This window comes from Meles meles, chromosome 13, assembly GCF_922984935.1.
Source record: "Meles meles chromosome 13, mMelMel3.1 paternal haplotype, whole genome shotgun sequence".
In the NCBI taxonomy this organism is placed as follows: domain Eukaryota; kingdom Metazoa; phylum Chordata; class Mammalia; order Carnivora; family Mustelidae; genus Meles; species Meles meles.
Window position 1 is genome coordinate 61,120,035 of NC_060078.1, and position 22,848 is coordinate 61,142,882.

The 22,848-nt window shown below is 51.3% G+C and overlaps 3 protein-coding genes across 13 annotated transcripts in view; 2 read left to right on the forward strand and 1 right to left on the reverse strand.

Moving 5' to 3' along the window:
- The first annotated feature begins 54 nt into the window (after positions 1–54).
- ELOVL3 (ELOVL fatty acid elongase 3) lies at positions 55–2,958 on the forward strand. Its single transcript, XM_046026165.1, has 4 exons — positions 55–155; positions 1,346–1,477; positions 2,121–2,272; positions 2,531–2,958. Exons 1-4 carry the CDS (start codon positions 55–57, stop codon positions 2,956–2,958), a joined length of 813 nt encoding a protein of 270 aa, XP_045882121.1.
- A 1,262-nt stretch (positions 2,959–4,220) lies between these two features.
- On the reverse strand, positions 4,221–14,709 carry PITX3 (paired like homeodomain 3). The gene is made up of 4 exons (XM_046027851.1): positions 14,647–14,709; positions 5,752–5,881; positions 5,375–5,577; positions 4,221–4,808 (listed from the first exon to the last, which is right to left on the reverse strand). The coding sequence occupies exons 2-4, from the start codon at positions 5,867–5,869 to the stop codon at positions 4,221–4,223; spliced, it is 909 nt and encodes a 302-aa protein (XP_045883807.1). The 5' UTR covers positions 5,870–5,881; positions 14,647–14,709.
- A 3,702-nt stretch (positions 14,710–18,411) lies between these two features.
- GBF1 (golgi brefeldin A resistant guanine nucleotide exchange factor 1) overlaps positions 18,412–22,848 on the forward strand; it is a 122,990-nt gene continuing 118,553 nt past the window's right edge. For all 11 annotated transcript variants that reach the window (XR_006821227.1, XR_006821228.1, XM_046027026.1 and 8 more), the window contains exon 1: positions 18,412–18,648. The gene's annotated coding sequence lies outside the window, so the exon portion shown is untranslated. The remainder of the gene's footprint in view (positions 18,649–22,848) is intronic.

Here is a 22,848-nt window from a genome sequence, read left to right on the forward strand (position 1 = left end):
CTTAACCTCTAGCCCAGCTTCTCAAGCTCCGGACCTCAGCATCTGCAGAACTAAATGGGCACCGTCATGAATGCCTCGGACGGAACAGAGCAGATGTTGGAGCCTTACAACTTTGAGCTGTTCTGGGACATGAGGCCCCTTTTGGAGGAGTACTGGTGAGACCTGGGGAAGGCGAAGGGCAGTGCCAGGTCCTGACCTTAACGACTGCTATTTGGGGAGGGTTGGGGTGGGGGAGGAGACACTGGGTGCCTGCAATTGGTTTTGTTTTCTTTTTTTTTTTTTTTCCCCTCCTCTTTTCTTTTTTCCTCCTCCTCCTTTTTTTTTTTTTTAAATTAAGATTTCATTTATTTATTTGAGAGAGAGAGACTGCATGAACAGGGGGTGGGGCAGAGGGAGAGGGAAAAACAGGCGCCTCGATGAAGGGAGTCCGATGTGGGACTCGATCCCAGGATTCTGGGATCATGACTCAAGCTGAAGGCAGATGCTTAAGCAACTGGGCCACCCAGGCACTCCTGCTATGGTTTTCTTAAAGAGCAAAGATGTGGGGCTCCCCTGTACTGTCTCCACATCCCTGTTGTCCAAGGTGCAGTTAGCATGACATCTCAGAGATTAAGTCTGGAGGAAAGAAAGAATGAGAGAGGAAGAGACAGGATGGAAGGGAGGGAGAAAGGAAGAAAATGGGTTGAGGAAAGTAGGAGATGGAAACTGAAGGGAAAGAGGGGAGTGAGACATGATCTCTGAGGAAGGGGTTGATCTGAACTCCTCCTCCTCTCCACCTTCTAGAATGACTCTCCTCTATCCTTTGTGGCTGTGTGTGCAGGTGTGTGGGCATAGTGCTGGTGCCAGGGACAGTCTGCCCTTCACAATTATCACATTGTTCCCCAAATGTTCCATTGTCCCCCTCTGTGGAAAAGGAGACACAGTTGGGAACCTCTTTCAGTATTTCCCCAGTCTCTTTGACTTTGCCCTAAAGCTCCTCAGAGGTGTTTGTGGACTGACTTTTGTCAGTTTGTGGACTGACAATTTGCCATGACCCAAACAGGCAGAAACTATTGCCACATTCTTCTAAACACCAGAGTCCTGGGTTGGTTCTAGACATGGACCCAGTAGTTGTCACCCACTCACAATTCCCCTGAGAGCAATAATCACAGAAACCCAGACACAACCCTGTGCTAGGTATTTTATATACCTTAACACTGTCAGGGAATGTTATTTTTCCAAAGTCACGCAGCTGGTAAGTGGCAGAGTTGGGACTCCAACCCAGAGCACTGACCTGAGAGATGATGGGCATTCCTCTAACCAGGACCCATCCATAAGCCCATCCCTTCTGCCTTCTGCCTGCCAGGGCAACCTCATTCCCCATAGCTCTGGTCTACCTGCTGCTCATCTTTGTGGGGCAGAACTACATGAAGGCACGGAAGGGCTTCAACTTGCAAGGGCCTCTCATCCTTTGGTCCCTCGGCCTTGCAATCTTCAGGTAAGACCCCCCCGCCCCCCATCTCCACTCCCTGACTATCCTGTAGACCCTAGACCCTCATTCTATCCCTAAAAGCTTTCTGGAAACCCCAAGTGAGTCAATGCCCCAAGTTGCCCTCTAACTCTCTCCCTAACCCGTTCCCTCAGCTGCAGCTCCTTCCCCAGCTTCCATCCTCTTCCCATATTACCCTGCTTTCCTTCTTCCCCAGGCCCCATACTGGCAACCTCTGCTCTCTCTCTCATGAATCCACTTGTGCTCATGGAGTCTGTTCTTTTAACAATTTTCTCCAGCCTCTAATGCTCTCAGCATCTAACACCCTCTTCCAATACCTTCCAGTATCTTCTCTAGCCCCTCCTTCCCAGATTTCATCCCCCATCCCCTCCCAGGTTCCTACCCATCCCAATAACCCTTGTCCCTAACTCAACTTTCAGTCCCATCCTCCAGCATTCCATGGTCCTTCCCCAGCCCTCATCTCCTCTAGATGACTGGTTGGATCCTGGCTCCAGGATCTCAGAAGCTGTGACCCATTCTGCTGGAAGGGGGTAAATGGTGGAGCTTGAGGCAGTGACCTGCCAGGCCAAGGGAGAAGGGTGAATTGGTGTCTGGGATGACCCTTATACCCTTTTCCTCTGTCCCATTTCAGTATCCTGGGGGCACTGAGGACATGGGGCTATATGGCTACCCTGCTACTTAGGGGGAACCTAAAGAAAACTCTGTGCTTCTCCAACTTCGCCAGCACTCCCGTAATCGGATTCTGGTCCGGTCTCTTTGTTCTCAGCAAGGTTATTGAACTTGGTGAGTGGCAAGTCTTTGTCTCTCTGATGCCCAGTCAACTGCATCCCTCCTCAGGGATCCCCTACCTCTCCCATTACACGGAGAGTCCCTTCCCCACCCCTGGGTCCTAACAACACCTCTTACCCAAGCCCCTCTTTAAATTATTTGCCACAAAGACCCTTCTCCATGCCCTGAGAATTCCCCCTATGTCCCTATATCCATCACGGAGGGTGGTCCCAACACTGGGTGGTAAGCCAGCTATGACTCTCCATTTCCCAGGAGACACGGCCTTCATCATCCTGCGTAAGCGACCACTCATCTTTGTGCACTGGTACCACCACAGCTCAGTGCTAGTGTATACGAGCTTTGGATACAAGAGCAAGGTGTCTGCAGGAGGCTGGTTCATGACCATGAACTACGGTGTGCATGCCATCATGTACATCTACTACACTCTGAGGGCTGCCAAACTGAAGTCCCCCACATGGTTACCTATGCTCATCACCAGCTTGCAGATCCTACAGATGTTTATGGGAGCAACTGTTGGCGTCCTAACTTACATCTGGAGACAGGAACAGGGATGCCACACCACAATGGAACACTGCTTCTGGTCCCTTGTCTTGTATACGACCTATTTCATCCTCTTTGCCCATTTCTTCCACCAAACCTACATAGTGCCCAAGGTCAAAGCCAAGACCAAGAGCCAGTGAAAAGCTGGAGAAAAAGGAGCCCCAGTCTCTCTCTCTCTCTGCCACGGCACCAAGGAGTTGGTCTTAGGTTTGGGAGAATAATTAGGAGGCCTTCCCTGCCTGGTTTTTCCCATGGGATCTGTGCCCCAAAGTGGCAGGAAGTTATAACAGGAGAGAAGTGTCAGCCGTGGGTGGGGTGTAATCTAGTACTTTGATGTTTCCATTTTTAATGTGAAGGCCAAGCAAGCCCTGGGATGGGGGTAGAACTGAGAAGGATCCCCAGAGCTGAGTTATTTATATTTCTATCCAGAAATCTTCCTCTTGCTCCATTTTTAAATTAAAGATTTCAACAAGTCTTCTGGGGTTTTGAGATGTGGGGGAAGAGGACTGCTGTGACGGGAGAGGGCTGCTGGCAGCAGGGTGAACACTGAGAAGCCTAAGAAGGTGTGTGGAAAGATGAGAGGCACACACATGCAGACAATAATTCTAGGCCTAGTAGGCACTTAATAAATGTCTGTTACAGACCAGAATTTTATTGCTATTAGAGACCCAAGCCCCTCATAGGAACAGTGAGAAACAGGTGCAGGAAGGCGGTGTAACTTATCTAAGGTCATAAGCTTCCTAAGTCGCAGAATTGACACCCGCAAGTAAAGGTTCCTGACCAGAACTTCCAGTTATCCTCCACGAGACCACGAGGTGGCGCCGCAGCACCAGCTTTGGCCAACGCCAGCCAAGTAGCTAGTCCCTAAACCACACTTACATATTCATACGCAGGGCACGTGCCCCACTTTGCTCCAGAAATCTCCCAGCTGCCCCATCCCGGTGCTGGGAGCTGAGAGGGGACTGAAGCCCTAGAAGCCCGGGCCTCACTTCTTTCCTGTGCACTCCGTTAGATATGGGGTAGCATGAGGGGCGGAAGCTCAACCGCAACTCTGAATCATCAGGCCTTTGGCAGTCCGCGCACGTTTATTTCGTTTATCTTTGAAAATGGGGGAGGGGAGTCTGGAGAAGGCGGGGTGGGCCAAGGGTCAGTTGGCCCCCGGGGAACTGGTCCCTGTTCCTGGCCTTAGTCCCAGGGGTGTGGACTGTGTGTAGGGCCCAGTCCACCCTCAGGGTCGGCAGGGGGTAGTCTCTCTCCTGAGCTGGCCGCGCCCCCCTCCCCGAGCTGCCCCAGCACTCCTCTCAGACCCCGGGGTAGGGGCAAGCCAGTCAAGACGACCCCAGTCGGGGGAGGCTGTGAATTCTCGCCCCCGCCCTCGGGGATGGTAGACGGACCGGGCCATTCATACGGGCCGTTCCACGGCGTACTGGCACGGACTGAGGTTGGCGGCCGGGGGCGGCCCGGGCACGGCGGGATAGCTGAAAGAGGCGTGCTGTTTGGCCTTGAGCCTCAGGCTGGCCAGACTCGAGTTACACGGGTCCCGATATACGTAGGGGGAGGAGGCGGCTGCCGCTGCGGCTGCAGCGGCCGAGGCGTAAGGGCAGGACACTGCCCCGGAGGACACTGCGGCCGGAGCCAGCCCGGGGGGCCCCCCGCCCAGGCCCTGCAGAGCCCCGGGCCCTGGCACGGCGCCCGGGGCGGCTGCGGCCGAGGGCACCATGGAGGCGGCGATGGAGCTGGGTGGTGAGAAGACGGGCTGCGAAGTCAGAGGCCCCACATTGACCGAGTTGAAGGCGAACGGGAAGGTCTTTGCGGCGAGCGGCGGGCCGAGCGCCTTGGGTGGCCAATTGCCGTACGAGTAGCCGGGGTACACCTCCTCGTAGGGCTGCACCAGCCCCCCGAGTGGCGCGGCGAAGCCGCCCTTGCACAGCTCCGCCTGCTGACTGCGCTCGCGCTTCCGCCACTTGGCGCGCCGGTTCTTGAACCACACCTGCGGGTGTTGGAGAAAGGCTGTCAGGGCCGGAGCCGGGCGCGGGGCCGGCTTGGGTCCGCGCGGCTGCGGCTGGGTCACAGAGCCCGGACTTCGGGCCGGGACCGTGCCGAGGAGAAACGAAACGGAAGTGGGGCAGCCAGGCTGGGGGTGGAAGGAGCGCACCGAGTCCTGGTGCTGAGAACAGGAGTGGGCGACAGGACTGAGTCAGGGCGATAGGGTCTGGGGCGGGGGCACGTAGGATGGAGTCAAAGAGGGGTGAAGAAGAGCACGGGAGACAGTGCTGGGGGAGAAGGAACGAGCGGCCTGGAGCGACAGGGTGGATGGAGGCGGAGCAGAGGCCGGAGGCTGGCGCAAAGGAGGCTGTGCGGGGCAGACCGAGGCAGGGGCCCGTCGGGTGTGGGGCCGAGGGTATGCAATCAGGGCGGAAGCCCCGGCTGGGGGCTCCAGGGCCGCTCGCTGAGCTGCGGCTGACAAGGAGGCCCGGGCTGGAGGGGGAAGGTGGGCGGGTGGGCGGGGGCAGGGGCAGGCGTGTAGGGGAGGGCTCAGGTTTGTGAGGGCCGTACCCGCACGCGGGCCTCGGTGAGGTTGGTCCACACCGCGATCTCTTCGCGCGTGCTCATGTCGGGGTAGCGGTTCCTCTGGAAGGTCGCCTCCAGCTCCTGCAGCTGCTGGCTGGTGAAGTGGGTGCGCTGCCGCCGCTGCTTCTTCTTCAGCGAGCCGTCTTCGGGGGAGCCGCCAGGCAGCGAAGCCGAGGCCTTCTCCGAGTCTGGGGGCCGAGGTGGGGGCAGGTCACAGGGTGCCCAGGCCTGCGCGGATTCTGCGGCTCCAGGACCTCCTCCACCGACCGCTCACTCCCACCTGCCTTCCCCCACGGCCAGATGTCACCCCCAGGAGGGATTGAACTGTTATCTCCCCTACCCCCGGTAGGGGGTGCGCTCACCGCTGTGCTCTTGGCCCTTGCAGCTGTGTTCTGGGAGGGGTGGGTGGGGAGTGCCCGCATCTGACAGCGAGAGGGCCGGGCTCCGGGCCTCCGCCTCGCTGAGCAGGCTGAACTCCATGGAGGGAGGACTCTGGAAGGAGACAAGACACAGGTCAGGTGGATGGGGATAAAATCTTGCAGTTAACCGGTTCCCAGTAGTGTTTCCCCTCAAGTTCACTGCCCCTTTCTCAGCTACCGACATAAAGCTACCCCTCTGTGGGGTACCCTAGGATAGAATAGGGTAATAGCAGCCTAAGGGGAGAAGGGGTATTCCCAGGGGCATTATGCACAGACATGCACACAGACTGTATTTTGTTCACGGCTGGGCACCTAGCTAGAACTCTGCCTGGTGCCCAGTTGGTGTGCAATAGACACTTCTTGAATCCACTAAGGAAAACCATGCTATTTCACACCACATGCTCCAAAACTTCAGTTCCTTCTCACATGTATGTCCAGTATCCCCACAAACTCACACCCTCAGCCCCTCAGCTGATCACACCTGAACATAGCCCAAACCTCTGTTACTCTCCAGTGGGACAGATTTGATTTTTGAACCAGGCCCAATATGTCTTGCATATGGATAATCACTGCTATTATTTATGAATACTTACTATGGGCCTTTCTCTCCTCACAAGAATGCATCTATCTTAAATATCACCCTTGTTCAGGTGAGGGAACAGACTTGAAGTTACCACTAAGCTCACAGAGTTTGTGCATGGTGAAGCTGGGATCTGAACCAGGTCTGGGAAACTCGTAAGCTACTGCCTTTTCTTCATTTGCTTTTTCAGATTGTGTTCCTGGGGGCCCTACTCAGAAATCCTCTCAGGGACTGGAACTTGGGGCCAGCCTCAGGGATAGAAGTCTAACTTGGCCTTGCATGGGTCTGTTTCAACCAGGGCAGTCCTGCTTTGGCCTGTTTTGTTTATGCTTTCTAGAGAGATAGCATTTGAAGAAAGGGTTCCAGGATCAAAAACAAGTTTGAAAATCCCTAGGCGTCCTGGCCTCGTCTGCCTCTGTGTCTGTGCAGACACACATCACACTCCTACTAGAGCCTCCACCAGCGCTCCTACCTCCCCGCTCCCAGGAGCAAATGTGAGCTTCTTAAAGCCACCTTCCCACCCGTATTCCCTATCCCAAACCTTGCTTGACATGGCCCAGGAGATGGCCCAGGTCCCTCTCCAAGTCTTCCCAGAAGGGTTCCCCTACCTGCTGGCTCTCCCAAGCACCCCCCCTTGTGGGAGGAAGAGAAAGGGGCACTAGTGAGGCTCTGGAAGTCTGGACGGACACCTCTGGGTCAGAGGAGAACCAAAGGAGGTTAGGGACAGAGGAACAGGGGTGAAGAGCTGGGTAGGAGGGGTCCATCTGCCTCTCCATTAACAGGGACTTGATCCAGGCTGTGCAGGGTGGCATTAATGTGGCGGATTAGCCTAGATTGAGATGTGTGTCACTTGGCTGTTCTGAATTTATAAGGAGCCTCTCTCTGGGAGGCACAGATGGGCAGCGGCCTGTATTTGCACATGGGAATGCACCCGTCAACCAGCTGAAGGAGGACAGCTGTCCCCCCAACCTCTCAAGCGAGATTGGGGGTGCAACAGAGGTCAAGGCAGGAGGTTGAGAAGCAGTCACTCCCTGTTCTGTTTGCAGGGAGAGGGGTGGGGTCTAGACTTGGACTTTTTCTGAGGGTTGGAGAGGGAGGACTGAAGGGAGCAGGGAAGGAGAGAAGTCAGGCTAGGGGTGGGGGATACTCAGCTCCCCTCCCCTTCCAGGTCTAAGGTCAGGAGTCAGAGGCTTGGGGCTGGCCCAGGGAGGGTCTGAGAGAAGGAGATACCCTTGGGTGAGACCTATGGCAGCCTTGACTAGTAGTTCTTCCCAAAGAGCTCAAAAGGCTTAGAACCGAGAGCTGGAAAGGGGGGGGGGGGGGCTCTGAAGTCTCCTCTTACTTTATACCCAAGGTGCTCTCAAAATGCAAGCTATCCCCCTGGCTTCTCCAGAGGCCATGGGAACAAGACCGCCGGGAAAAGAGGGACGATTCAGTTCACCTGTAGGGAAAACTAAACTAAAGTCTGCCTTGGCTCCAGAACTCCAGTATTCCAAACTCCCCTTCCCCCAGCATTCCATACCTGTGTCTCCGTTTCACCCTCCATTGCAGCAGAAGGAGGCAGGGTGAAGAGAGATAAGGGCCAGAGTAAGAGATGAGGCCGAGAAAGCAGAGTTCAGGCTGTGTATTTCTAGAGACAGACAGACACACATGCAGACACACACGAGCCCCCACTCAGACAAAATAAGCACTTGGACTTGGAGCTAGAGGCATACAAACACATACTCTCCCACACATGCGCTCCCACATTCAGGCAGACAGACCCACACCGTCACAGTCTCCTCTCTCTGTGACAGGGACAGCTGCCTTGGCTGTTTTGGAGCTCGCCATTACTCTCCACTCCCCCCCCTTCCTGGCCCCTCTGAACCTCAGATCTCAGTCCCAGAACTAAGGACTCTGTGGGGGAGGAGGAGGCCAAAGGGGCCAGGGGAGTGGTCTATACTCAGTGGCCGCTGAGGAGAGCCTGTTTCCCTGGGTGGGAAGAAGTCTGAGGGAAGAGGATGGCTTGGAGGTAGAGGGTGGAAACCGCCCAGGACCCTCATAGGAAAAAATTCTGGAATAGCCAGAAGAAATTAGGTTTGGGGACAAAAGATCTGGGTCCATGTCCTGGCTCCCCAACTTACTAGCTCTTTGTTCCTGGCAAAGTACTTTACCGCTCTGGACATATTTCGTCATCTCTAAAATGGAGATCATACTCCCTTCCCTACCTACCTCTAGTACTGTTAGAAAGTTAAAAAAAAAAAAAAAGCCATAATGTAAAGATGAATGGGGACAAAACTCTATCCAAGTTGCTTCCCTGCCCCCTGCCATTCATGGAACAGATGTCTCTTTGGTGCCGTCTATGAGCTGGGCATTGAGTAAGGCACTGAGGATAGAGTGGTAAATTAGATCTCATCCTTGTTTCTGCCCTTGCTTGAGTTTACCTTCCGAGACCCTGTATCACCCAGTGAAGATTTCCTCTGGTGAAAAAAGGCGAGTATGCTGCATTTGAGAGTGGGATGCAAAGGTGTGTTGTGAATACTCTGCCCTGAACATAAAGGAAGGCCCAGCCAATAAAGTAACAGCAAAATGGGCAGAGTAACTGAAGCCAAGAGCCACTGGTAAAGGGAAGAAGGAAACCTTCAAGCTCTTGACCAGTGTGGGACTAGCGGAAAGAGGGGTGGAGGCCGAGAAGAGTCCTGCCTATGAAACTGAAAAGGCAAGAGCACCACAGCCAGGCAGGCAACAGAGAGCTAGACAGCGGGGGCACAGGCCTCCCGCAGACTCGTGTCTGGGTGGGCTAACCAGGCAAAGGCTGGGGGCGCCAGGCTGTTGTCTGAGCTGGAGACAGGCTGGCTGAGGATTAAGCTCCCCCAAACTGTTAGAGGTCAGGAAGCTGGGAAGTTGGGACTGAGGCCAGGGGCTTCTCCTTACTCGGTGGACAGGGACAAGCAGTAGGTCTGGAAGCTGCGGGATTGGGTGCTGGTAGGAAAGACCAGGCAGGACCAGAGAGAGTCAGGAGATAAGAGGGTGCTGAGTCCAGCTCTGGGAGGGGCTGCTGGTCCCCCCTCCATCCTCCCTGACACACCCTACCAGGGATATATGGGCGATGCTCCACACTGTCAGGGTGACAAGTCCCAGCCTGGGAAGAAGAAAGTACCTGCAGGTGTGCTCTGATTCTGAAGTACAGCTTGGGATTACAGGAAGCCTATTGTGGACCACAGCGAGAACAAAATATTCAAGATATATTAAAGTGGAGAGCACAGGTTATCCCAGGTTAGAGAGGTCAGAGAGAGGAGGTCATGGTTTCCAAGTGACCCAACCTCATGGCAAGAAGACAACAGCCACATGTATCCACTTTCGCCCTGACACCAAAGGGGCAAATCGGGGCCGCAGCCAGAGAGCCCCCAAGCAGTTGCAATGATGATGCCTGGACAGGAGGTGTACCCCAGCACTGAGATGGGAGAAAATCCTGGAAGATGGAAGGGATAGAGTTGTGGTGGCACTGTGGCTCAGTTCAGCAAGTAGCAAGTTGGTAATAGAATATAAACCAGCGACTTTAGCTAGCATGGAGCCCAGCTAGAAACCTGGGTCTGAAATAAGGCCCTTCAGTTCATTAGGGATGCTGAGGACCCAACCTGTCTGGTCTGCTGAGCTGCCGTGAGCACATGCGAGCAAATCAGACAGCTGTAGACAAAGGTCACAGACCCAAGAGGAAATCCTAAGACTCGAGCGGAGGCAGCGATGATTTGATGCAGTTAATTTAGCAAGGGGTAAATTAGGGATCAGAGAAATGGGCCCCCACACCCACCATTCCCCTTCCTTCCTTCTTTCCTTCAGCAAGTGTTGGGTGCTAGGACAGATCCCTAAGGATGGTAAGGCACAGATCCTAATTTCTAGGAGCCTACTGTCTGGGGAGGCAAACAGGATAGACAACGATGGGCTAAATAGGCCTAATTCTCACACTGGGGGGAGGTCAAAGAGATGGAAGCCCATGTAAGGTGGTATCAAGTTATGGGGCTCAGAGAATGTAGCACATGGTAGAGCTGGGAACTGGGGAGGCAGAGATGGAGCAGAGGCTTCTAAATAATAGAGCACTACTGGGAATGAGCTGGCAGGTTCTGAGGGCAACAGGCAGTCTAACGTGGCCAGGGTCTCGGTGTGGGCAATGGGAGAGCATCAGAGGAAAACAGGTCAGGTTGAGGGGGCCTCCAGGGAAGGGCATGGGGTGGTTTGATAAAGTCTAAGCTAGAGCATCTCCAGCTTTTCCATCAACCCCCCCCCCCCCCAAGACCAGTAAGAAAGAACATCCCTCAGGGAAACTGGGAGCATGACCTCAAGCAGCTGCCACCAGTATGAAATTTCTTTGAAATCTCCAGCCTTATGTTAAAAATTGAAGCAAGTTTTGTATTCTATTCCATGCTTAAGTGTATTTATTTTGATATAAAAATAAAGTTTTCTTGGGGTGCCTGGGTTCCTCAGTGGGTTAAAGCCTCTGCCTTTGACTCAGGTCATGGTCTCAGGGTCCTGGGATTGAGCCCTGCATCAGGCTCTCTGCTCAGCGGGGAGCCTGCTTCCTCCTCTCTCTCTGCCTGCCTCTCTGCCTACTTGTGATCTCTGTCAAATAAATAAATAAAAAATCTTAAAAAAAATAAAGTTTTCTCTCTCCACATCTTCAAGTGGCATCTTCAAGTGACATCATCCCACCAGGAAGATGGGCCACATTTAGCCTGCAACGTCATAGCCCTTCTACTCCTGCCCTGCCTGCTCTCCTCATCCTCCTCTTTTGAGAAGCAGTACTCCAAGCAGTGGGAGTCACTGGAGGCTCGTAGGCAGGGGAGAAACATAAGAGCAGCATCTCTGGGACCTTTATTTGGCTGTGGTGAGCAAAATGGATTGGGCAGGGGAAAGGTGGGAAAGGGGGAACTTAACTGAAAAAAATGTAAAGAAGGCCTTGAGGAGGACAATGGAGGAGGAGGGAGAATTTTGAGAGCAGTTTTCATTCCCCCCACTGTCTATCATTTTTCCCTTTCTGTTCCCATCATCCTTATCATGGGTCCCTGCCCATGACCATGGGCAGACACTCCAGATAATCCCAAAGCTCAGGACCTAATGGATCTTTCAGATTAGCTGCCTTCTTCCTCCCCACACTCTAGGATGCATCATTTGAAATGAATGGAGAAGAAAAGATTTGGGTGGCTCTGTCCTTCTCTCATGCCTATCCCCAGCTCAGCTCCAGCCTGCCCACCTTTCCCCTCCTGGACCTGTGTCCCAGGCCCATATTCACATCCTTAATCAGGAGGCAGGCAGAGATCAGATCAGGATATTTGGAGTTAAGCATTAGGGGAGCTCCCTATAACTCTTCTTGGAGAGGAGCAGGGGTAATGGCTGGCACATCTGTCATTGAGAATCTTCCTATGTCTGGATCAGGGGTGCTATTGGGCTTCTCTAAGACTTGAGACCCCATCCTTCCAAGCAAAGATTCTGGGGTTACAGGGGACCTACACAGTTTGGGCATAATAAGAGCAATAACGCTTCTATGGTGCTTCTCCATTTGCAAAGGGTTTTCAAGGACATTATTTCATTTAACTCTTACAAGCATCTCAGGAAGCAGGAATATCCAACCTCATTTCACCTCTAAGAAGATAAATTTGTCCAAGGTGACACAGATTGAAGAGTTTAGAATCCAGTTTTCCTAAAACAAGTGTCTGAGCTCTTTCCATGCCTTGCCCCCTCTACCCCAGCAGCTGTTTTTGGTTCTGACATGCACGGATCCTTCCAAGCCCCGAAGGATTCCATTTCCACTTCCTGCCTCTACCTCCTCTCTGGAAAGGAGCTCTGAAAGTTTGCTGCCCACTGTGTGCCAAGGTACGTTTTCCTATTCATCTTGAGCTTGCATCCCTCCAGTTCTACGAGGCCCCCTCATCTCCCATTTCAGGATTTGGGGAGCAAACACATCTGTTTATCTAGGCCTTCCATTATTTGTGGACTTCCATCTTATTTCACCTTCCAGAGGCCTAAACTTTGAAGTTTGCTCTCTCTAGCAGCCCCTGACTCCCCATTCTGTGCACCATTATCTGACCCTTCTCTAGGTCCATAACATTCTCCCCAAAAGCCAGTGACTTGGCATGCACTCAGCTACATGGTTTTATGCAAGGATGGGAGAAAGTTCTGTCTTTTGTTTCCACTCGTCTTCATTATAATGCCATCGCTTTTTGGCCTTTTTGACAAATGCAGAACTTTGGGCTAAGGTCTTCAGGGAACCATCTGCAATGCCTTCCCTATTCCTTTCCTGACTCAGAGACTTTCATTTCACCCATAATTTCAGTGATTTTTCAAAGGTGATGGGAGCACAAGTGCCTGAAAAATGTATCAGAATATGGTGAGAGTAATTGGGGCATAACTTTATATTTATCAAACGGGGGCAAGGACCAAAAAAAGGTTGAAAAACAATGTCCGGGGCAGTGATAAGCAAACTTTAAAACCGAAGAATGGAGGTGAGAGTGTGGGGAATACATATTACATGTCATTCATGGGTGGAGGTTGAGAGGTTGAGACCCACTTGTTTAGATTACTGATTGCTAAATACATCAGCTTGCATTTATCTCATGAAAACTCAGTCCCCAGCCCAGTTTTTTGGCTCACTTACACAGACTGGGAAAGTTCTCTCTTCTCTTCTCTGTTTCCTTTAGCTTAACTGGGCTCTGGTTAAAGAGTTGGGGTCACTGTGGGTGGTCACTGTATGGGTCCAAAGGAATCAGGGCTCTTTCCCAGTTACAGAGAAAACAAAAGGGACAGTTGGGTAGGGCTGAGACATCCTTCCCAACCAGTCTTGGAGGGCCCGCTAGGCCCCATGTTGACCCCAGAGTCTGGTATCCATGTGTGTCCTTCCTCCTTCCTCTCAGCCATCAGGGTGGTGTTGGGATTGGTGGGGTTGAGAGAGCCAAGAGGGAAATAAAACCACAGGGTTTGCTTTGCTAAAGGGCTGCAGTTTTCTCTTTGGGCCTGGGCTCCTGGAAGGAGCCTTTAGCCTGCTGACAACCAGGTAGGAATCCAGGGCTGTCTGATCAGCTGTATTGGAATTAGGGGCTGACTCTGAGAGTTTGTGAGGAAACTGAAGCTGTCAAGGCTTGTTTTGGACTCCTCCTTACCCTCCCGTTGCCCTTGTGGTTCATTTCCCCCTTCGCTTGTCTTCTACTAGCCGTCCTGCCATTGGCTTTCTCTCCTCAAATTTGGATTCTAGATGTGCGCGGTGATGCTCAGATCTAGTCTGGGTTGGAGAGGGAATGTCCTCCAGCGCCACCGCACTCCAAGGCCAGGCCTTTACTCTCACTCGGGTGCTCCCAGCACCCTCTCACCCCCATCCCGCAGCCCCTAGGAGCAGAAAGTAGTTTGCAAAGTGTGAGTCGGCATTTGGGGCGACCCACCACAGCGAACCCCACTGCACACGCAGCTGGACAAGGCGCGGCCGGGTACAGACATACCACTCGGCCAGGGACATTCTGTCCGCCTCTGCCGGACACAGCGCCTGCTCCGGAGAGACCCATCTAGCCTCCCCGGACATTCTGTCCACTCTGAGCCCCGCGCGCTGCGGACATTCCGTCCAATTCCATGCGGCTCCAGGCGGAGACCCATCCGAACCCTGACACCCCAAGCCCGACATGCCAGCCCCGCCGCCTATTCACTAGGGCTGCCCCGCTTCGGCCCTGCCGCCCGCACAGCGGCCATCTGACCCGGTCGCTCCCAGGCTTCCACAACGGCTCCTATCCAAACTGCGAAGCGGCGGGGAAGAGAAGCGTGTGCGACCAGACTCACCCCTGCTCGCAGCCCCTAGAAACTGAGCCCTGGGCGAGGGGCTTTCGGAGCGGCCAACTGCCCTCACGCTGTGCGGCCGCCGCCAGCTCCCCCCGCTGGCCAGGGCCTCGGCAACCCCTTTCGCTCCCTGGCTGCCTGCCCCGCGCCCCCGAATTCCAGGGCGCTTTCTGGTAATGATTTCCCGACTCTACTCCTTGCTTCGCGGAGCTCCTGTCCTGGCTTCGTATCTCCAGCTTCCCTCTGGATCCCTTGAGTCTCCCTCTTGTCTGTCCCCGGAGTCCCGACGCTGAGTTTTCATTTTCCTAAGTCCGGCCCCGGGTCTGCAGTATGCCCTCCCAGCCTAGAGCCGTTTCCCAGGCACCGTTCCCCAGTTCAGCCACCCAGGTCCTGTTTTGGAGATCCCGAAGTTCGGTCGTGGCCCCAAGGCCCCATGAGCCCCTGTCCCCGCATGGTCGAGCACTCACAGTGAGTCCTGCAACAGGCAGACTCCCGGCAGCGGCGGCGGCGGCGGCAGTCTGGAGGGCAGGCAGGGGCCAGGGGCCGGGCACCCGGCCGGGGTGGGGGCCACCCCCCTGCGCCCGGGCCGCCGCTCTGCTCCGGCGCTCTCGGACTCGCAGAGAGAGAGAGTGAGCCTCGCGGCGGACTGCCACCCCCCGCCGGCGCCCATTCACTTTATGGCAGCCCAGGGCGCCCCCAGCCCGCCGCGGCAAGCCTGGAGCGTCGGGCCCCGCCCCCTTCCAGCTGCGCCGCCCGGGCTCCACCCTTTCCAGCTGTGAATTTTCAGGCCCCGCCTTCGGGGGTGGGGTCCGGCCGGCGCGCCGCCAAGAAACCCGCCTCTTGGCCAATCGAAGGCACGCCTCAGCATCTGGGCCACGCCCCTCCCCACGTGGCTGAAACTTCGCAGAGCAAGAACGCTCTGGCGGAGCCCAGCATGTATCCAGAGGGCGAGAGTATAGTGGCCCTGGTGGCCCCGGAGCAGTGGGACCAGGCCGCCACTCTGAGCGATGTGCAGTGGTGCCTGGGGATAGGGCAGCCGGGGCGCCTGGTGGGAGGAAGCACCGTCCGGGAGAGGCCACCGGGTTTCAACGCTTTGTTGCCGCTCACGTTTCGAAGATTTTCTCCACTTGTCGCTGTCTGTCTCTTCGCGCTTTTGTCTCTGCTCCAGTCCTCCCACATCTTGCCTTTCTTTCCTCTTCTTTCTCTTCCGCCGCTTGCTCTTGCTGTTTGTCCCTCTCCTCCCTCCTGTCACTTTGAAAGACTAATGTATCTTTTTCTGTGCTCTTTTTCTTCACATCTTTCTTTCTCTTCTCGGCTGTCTCCCACCCTCTCCCCGCACCTTTCTTCTCTTCCAAGTAAGGCAGCTTCATGGACAAAGCAGGGTTTCCAATGAGGCAAACCAAAGAGTCATTCTAACCCTGCTACCAACATTCTAACCCTGCCACCATGACCTAGTGACCTTGGACAAATAACTATCACACCCCCCTACTCCCGCCTACCCCTCAGAATTAAAGGAAACTTTTCCTGTCAGGACTTAGGCTGGGCACTCAGGTCTGGGTGGTTCGTTCACCTGTTAGTCTGCACCCTTGGCTTTGCCCTGGTTATGCTCTCCCAGCTTTAAGAGGGCTAGCATCTCCCTGGTGATACCAAGTTAAATCCTGTGGGCAAGGTATGGCCTTGGTGATTGCTAGCTAGGGAGTTGCAAGAACAGGACAGATGTCCCAAGGAACATGTGGAGTGAGGCTGGGTAGGTTGGGTGACCCTGAGGGCCCTAGCCCTATAACATAGTATGCTCCTTAAAGGAATCAGACCAGTCATGTCTCTGCTTAAAATCCTGAAATGGCTCCTGATTTTCAGGTTAAAGGCTAAACTCCCTAGCCTGACATACAAAACTTTCAGCACCTGGCCCTGTCTTTTTTTTGTTTGTTTTTGTTTTTGTTAAAGCACAGTGGCAGGACCCATGGGCAGGAAGAGCTGCCTGGACCTGACCCTGTCTTAATCTCCAATTTCTGAGTGCTTTCCTGCACGTCTCTGGCCTTTCTTCTGACAGTAACATATTTCAGGTCTTCATCTTGCCAACTCCTACTCATTTTTCTATGCTCTAATCAGGTTTCATTTTCTCTGAGAAACTTTTCCTGAACTTCCAAGATAGCCAGATGTCTAGCTTCTTGCTCCCACAACCCTCTTACACATACCTTCTATTATGCCATCCACCATACTGAAGAGATCAGCTAATATGATGTCTTCTATGATGCCAAAATTGAGGAGGGCAAGTACCATGTTTTCCCCATATTTCTATTCCTAGGCATAATGTAGGACTCGATACTGGAATCTAAGAGGGAGATGTTCTGCCTGGTAAGGTGATGGGCATGTTCAACTTTCTTGTCCTCATTTCTAACACAATCCCATTCATGCTTTTAAAAATTTTTATTTTTTACAAGATTTTATTTTTAAGTAATCTCTGCATCCAATGCAGGGCTTGAACTCATAATCCCAAGATCTAGAGCTACATGCTTCATTGATAGAGCCAGCCAGGCCCCCCAACCATTCATGCTTTTGGATTGATTAATTATATATATGTGTGTGTGTGTGTGTGTGTGTGTGTGTGTGTGTGTGTGTGTGTAGATGAGGAAGACAGGGAGTTTTGGTCCACTTAGGATTTTCCAGTTGGCTCAATCTGAGACAGGCCCAGAAAACCAAATCCCAGTTTTCAAATGGAAATGAAAATGGCTGTGGAAAGAGGTGCTAAGGTGGTCTTTTCTTTCTCTGACTGTCTTTGGTTGAAAGAGGCAAGATCCCCAAGCTGGACCCAGAGTTCAGGAGCCCAATGTGCAGGTGCAGGGAGCTATTGAGGAGTTCTTTGGGTCTGATGTTCGTCTTATGGGCTCTTCAACTTAGAGGAATCTAGAGCATTCCCACATTCCTATGAGGTTAGGTATGGGGTTTCTCTGGATTTGGGTCATCCATAAATGGGAAGAAATGGGGAGAAAGCTAGTATCTTTTTCTACTCCCTAAGCAGTCTCTTCAGGTCTATCTGGACACCTGGGCTCTATCCCAGCAGATAGGCTGAGAATTCTAACACTCAGTCAGCAAGGAGAAAACCCACCTGACTTCCTCCCACACACTCTGACTTCTAGGTAATTCTAATTATCCTGGCAACCTCTATCATCTCTTGCAAGGGGAGAGACAGTTGGGGGAGAAGAGTGAATATTGGGCTGGGCATCTAGCCCTTAGGCCTCTTAGCATTTCCAAGGCAAACAGGAAAGTCTTAAGTTTCCTGTTACTGGTGATGCTGACTAACCCGCATGATTAGCTTTTTTCCAGGCAAGTAAGGAACGTCCAAAGATTAGTATGAGGAGCAGAGTTGGGAGTCACAGCCTGATAGACTAAGGCATAAGAGGTAGTGAGAGGCAGTGAAAAGGAGAGCTGGACTGAGGGTGAGGATACCTGGATTTGTCTCTCTCTGCTCTGCTATTAACTAACTATGTGAACGTGGGGGGCCATCTTTCCACATGGGGACTCGGTTTCCTGCTCTGTAAATTGAGGCCTGGATTAGATACCCAAGATTCCTGTTTCCTCTCATTTTTCTCTATTTGTGGATGATACGAATGGGCACAAAACACAGAAACCGTTGGGATGGGACAGACACATTAATGAGAAGCCAAACAGGGCAGGCAGATGGTAGGGTGGGGAAGGGGAGGTTGGAATAGATCGAAGGACCGGTTCTAGGACGGAAAGAACCTAGAGCTGCCTAGAAAGGAAGTGATCCCTCAAGGGGCAAGATATTGGCCTAGATGACTTTGATAGGTGGTTGCAGGTGGTGGGCAGGAGAGCGGGGTCGCCCGCTCTCGCTCTCAAAACGAACCCCGCCCCCTTTCCAGCAAATCGTAGCTTTCCTCCCCATAATGCCCAGCAGCCACTGCTAAACCGCGCACTGCAACCGAACTCTACCTAACTCCACCTCTCTTACCGCGCAGCACAAACTTCTCATTTTTATTGGCTTTTATAACTGTCACTCAGAGAATCCCCCTATCCGTTGGTTGTCCCCTACCTACTCTTTTCTGTCCCTTGTAATCTCGCCTTCTTAGGCTGTACCTGCCCCCCGAAGCCAATTTCCTTTTTCTATTGGGTATCTGGAATGTCACTTCTCACGATACAAAATTATGATTGGCTGTGCGTGCCAGGGCTCGCGCAGTTACCAGGCAGCGGGCTAGACTGAGGCTAGTTACCACGTCAGTGAGCTGACAGGGAAGGTAGCCGGCTCCACCGCCCGTTCCGGCCGAGTCTTCCTGGCCGACTGTGCGGTCCCTGACTTCGGCCTCAACTTCCAGGAAGCGGGCTCCTTCCCTTCTCCCATCTGCCACCAGAGCTGGGAGAGTCGCTTAAAGACGCCTTCGGGGCCCGGGCTGGACATGAGCAGCGGCTGCGGGTCCTGGGACTAGGCCCCGCCATTTTGGATCCGCTGACAGGTCAGCGAAGTCTCTTCTTAAGAGTTCCAGTGTCGTGAAGGCAGCCCTGACATCGCCGTAGGGAATGAGGGGAGGCGGGCCCTTAAGTTGGACGAGCCGGGTGGCTTAAGAACGCAGGGACAATAATTAAACAGGAGGAGATTGTTGTGGGAGAGAACTGGGAGGCATGCAGGGGGGCAAAGGTCAGGCCCCTGCGGCCGGAGGGGCGACTTCATCTCTGACTTACGATCCTTTTCGGGTGCCCGAATCTTTCTTCCTGTGTTTCCAGGCTTCACCTAGCCTTTAGCTCCCCTCTTCTAGAGCTTTCTGTTTCCTAAAGAGCCCAGTCCTCAAAAGCTCAAAGCAAACCTAAAGAACATTGGCCCTGCTTTTTAGAGTTGATTTTTAGACCTTAGAAATGAGGTCTCTGCAGATCCTGTACAGCGTCCACTTCTGTGTGACTGCCTTCCTTAGTACTACTGAACTGCTTTATTAACACTGGAGGATGAACTTGTGCAACTTAGACTCAGGTAGTGAGAAGAGGTGTGGAAGGATTGAGGCCAGTCTTAGGGAGACCTGGGCTAAGAGAAGACTTTCCACTTCTGGGGCAGCTCAGCTGCCAGTCTGGGTCTGTATGTCCACCACTGGACTTAACCTTCTGAGGCTGTTTCTTCCTTTACACAGTCTTTTACAGATACTCTCTTCTGGTGTATGTTTTGGTTGGCATTTCCCTCAAGGTGTTCTCTTCATTTGGCCTAAAGCGATGTTTAATCACAAGGGAGCCACTTTGTTATGATATATTTGGCTGAGAACAGAGAGTGATTTGAGTATTGGTGCAAAAAAGGTCATGAAAGATGTTCAGCTAATTTAAAAGTGGTAGGGTCAGGGCAGCAGAGTGAATGATGGAGGAGTATAACTACAAGGAGAAGTTTATGGCACTGTGGTAACCTTTGATAAATTGCTGTATTGTAAAACTGTAAAATTCCCCAAGGGTAAAGAGTGCCTTCAGAAATGAGGAATAGTGTAAATAGTGTTTTTTAGCGCACAACAAAGAAGTTTTTATGCCATTAATTCAGGTATATAAGACACTTCTCTGGGCCCTATGGAGGATACAAATAGAAAGGTCTGTTTTGGGATTGCTCTGTTTAACTTACACCCACTTCTTAAAAGCAGTAGCATATATGTGCAATGGCCTACCTAGAGCATGAGCTAGGGATAACCAGTATCAACCTAATGCCTTTGGGAAAGTAATGGACACTCAAAAAGTGTTATCTATACCTGGGCTTAGTTGTAGTGTGTGGTCCTGACTTGTGCCTTGGTCTGGCCTTGGCAGTCAGGACTTTGCATGGTGAGGTAGTGACAAGGAAGATCAAAACCTCATTGTGTTAGAGGGAAAAACTGTATAGGATTGACAGTGACTAAACTCAGTTTCTTCTTACCTAATGCCCTCTGCTCTCCTGAAATTGTGTGTGTGTGTATGTTGGTGAGGGATAGCATTGTTTGTATTTATTGATTTTAGATAAGTGGGATGGAAATGATCCAGAAAACAAGTTTGTATTTTAACTTGCTGATCTAAGTTGCAGAATTTCTACAAAAAAAAAAAAAAGAAAGAAAGAAAGTGGCTTATGAAATGATACAGCCTAGGAAGTATCCAGGTTTGAGGAACCTGTCTTTCTTGCCTGGGTTGATGTGCCCTGTTGAGCCTTGTTGAGTTGATAGGCTTTGCATAGTGCACAATCTAGTCTTTGAGTAGATGGTGTGACCAATCCAGCATCTTTTCAGTTGGGCCTGGAGGTGACTCGGGCATCAAAGATTTCCCCTTTCTTTACCAAAAAGTCATTTTCTAGGTAGGAATAGTTTTTCACCTCCCATCCTCACCCAAATCAGGAAATTTGTTCTTTTTTTGTATGTGAACCATACTTCAGTTAAAAAAAAGAAAGGAAAATTTGTTCTTCCTTCAAGACTTGAATTTGAGCTATATTTCAGAGGTGACTGTAGACAGACAGTGCCTTCTAATCTTGACAGTGATGCTTATTGGCTCACTGGGAGCTCAGGTTGTAGATACCTTTCCTTATGAGTAGCCGGGCACCAATCCCAGTTGAACTCATAGTACTCAGAGTTCCATTACTATTTCACGTTCCAGAATGCAGGATGACTGCCACTTTTAGATAATAATTTCATTGATGGGGTACTTAGACTAGCTAGTGTGGGCAGCTAGAGAGGCAAAAGATGCAGCTTCTGCTTTTAAGGAGACACACTGTATTTAACAGTACTCTCTGGAAGGATCATCCTTGTCTTTGTTTGCCACTTCTGTTGACTGATCACAGTCTGTCCCTGTGGTTCAGTGTGACTGATTAGAGTGATTCTGTTGGGATAATGTGAAGTTGAGTTGAAGGGAGAAGGAGAGGTTTATTTTACCATCAGGCTGGAAAGGCTGGTGTAAATATAATTGGCAGCTGTTTAGCTTTTATTGTTCTTTTTCTATATTTCAGTGTGTTCAACAGCAGTTGTTTAATTAAATGAAAACGTAATAGAGCATCTGTTGATTTGGAGCCCCAGTCATAATGGAAGTGATCGTGAATGTAACAATTTGTTACCATCACATAAACCAAGGATTACAAGCTTAAAAAAGCTTGTAAAAAAAGGCAGATGATGTAAATGAGCAAAATAAGCCATGTACGAATGTATTAGGACTGTACGAATGTATTAGCAGGGACTGTCGTTACTGGCATGTGGGCACAGTATGACCAGTCTTCCTATTTTTCAGGAGAAACTTAAAATTCAGATCATTGTGTTTTAAACTTTTGGCAACTAGTTAAAGTCTTTAAAAACCTTTTCCAGATAGAACAAATATGTCTGTGGATTGGATTCTATCCATCATGGGTGGATGATGACCCCTGATAGGTAAAGACAGGCATGTCCTATGAGATTTAATCACTGCAGTTCTCTATGTATCATTGCACAGGCTAACTTTTTATCTTTGTCCTACTCTGTAAACTGTCACCCTTAGTTGTCATTTTGGGTGCTGTGAGTGGTTAAAAGATGAATGAGAAAAAGAAGCATTGTTTCATTCTTCATTTTCATCTCCCAAGCTGTCCTCCAAAGGACATCTTTGGACATATCTTAGTGGCTCACCTTGCATATCACCTTGGGATAGACTCAGAATCTCCATAGAGGGAGGAGTTTCATGGCAGAGCTGAGGTATACTGGTCACCTGATTATTATACACCTGATTTTCTACTCGGGGCCTGTCAGGGCACCAACTCTTTCTGGTTTGACTTTCACTTACCTCCACCCTTTGGGTAAATTTCTTGATCCAGTAAGTTGTTTACTAATTCAGTAATTCTTGGTCGCTGTCTATGCTTTATTAGCACAGAACTATGTTATATTCCTTGGCAAGCTCTGGGAATCTTACAAGCTGTATCTTTAGTGCTTCTCTGGAATATTTGAGAGAGTGAGTGAAGGTAAACCTTGGAAGGTTTATCTAAAGGTTATCTAAATGACCAGTTGAGGGTGATTTAGCTTCTGTCCTCTCAGAAAGCCCATCAATTTTCTTGGTTTGCACAGCTCTGTATTAGACACCAAAGCACTATGAAGCAGTCTTTTCCTTTGGAGAATCTAATTTCTTATTAGATAAGGACAACTTTTTTTTTTTTAAGATTTTATTAAATTGAGAGAGAGAGAGAGAACACACACACACCCGCGCGCACACACACACGGTGGGGGAGGGGCAAAGGGAGAGGAAGAAGCAGACTCCCCACTGAGCAGGGAGCCTAACTCAGGGCTCCATCCTAGGACCCAGAGATCAGAATCTGAGCTGAAGGCAGATACTTAACTGACTGAGCCACCCAGGTGCCCAAGAATTACATATTTCTGAGAAGAAATGTGAACATGCATTTAGCACATGAGGAGACTTCAGGAAAATAGATGTAAAAATATAATAGACTGGTGGGTAATGTGGGCTCTTTTTGTCTGTAGAGTAGCCTGTGTAACTTCTGATAGAGAAACAAATAGGGGATGCAGAAAGAAGGCTTGCCTGCCTGCCTTAAAGTCCTCGTCTTCTATGAAGTCGTTGTTCTTACAGGCGCTGGATATGAGCTGCCCTATACTGAGAGTCAGTCTTTGATGTTAGTTCATCCATTTGTTCATTTGCTCCTCCAGTATTTATCATTTATCTTATAGGCATTGGGGATAAAAAGGTGAATTAATCATGGTGTCTTC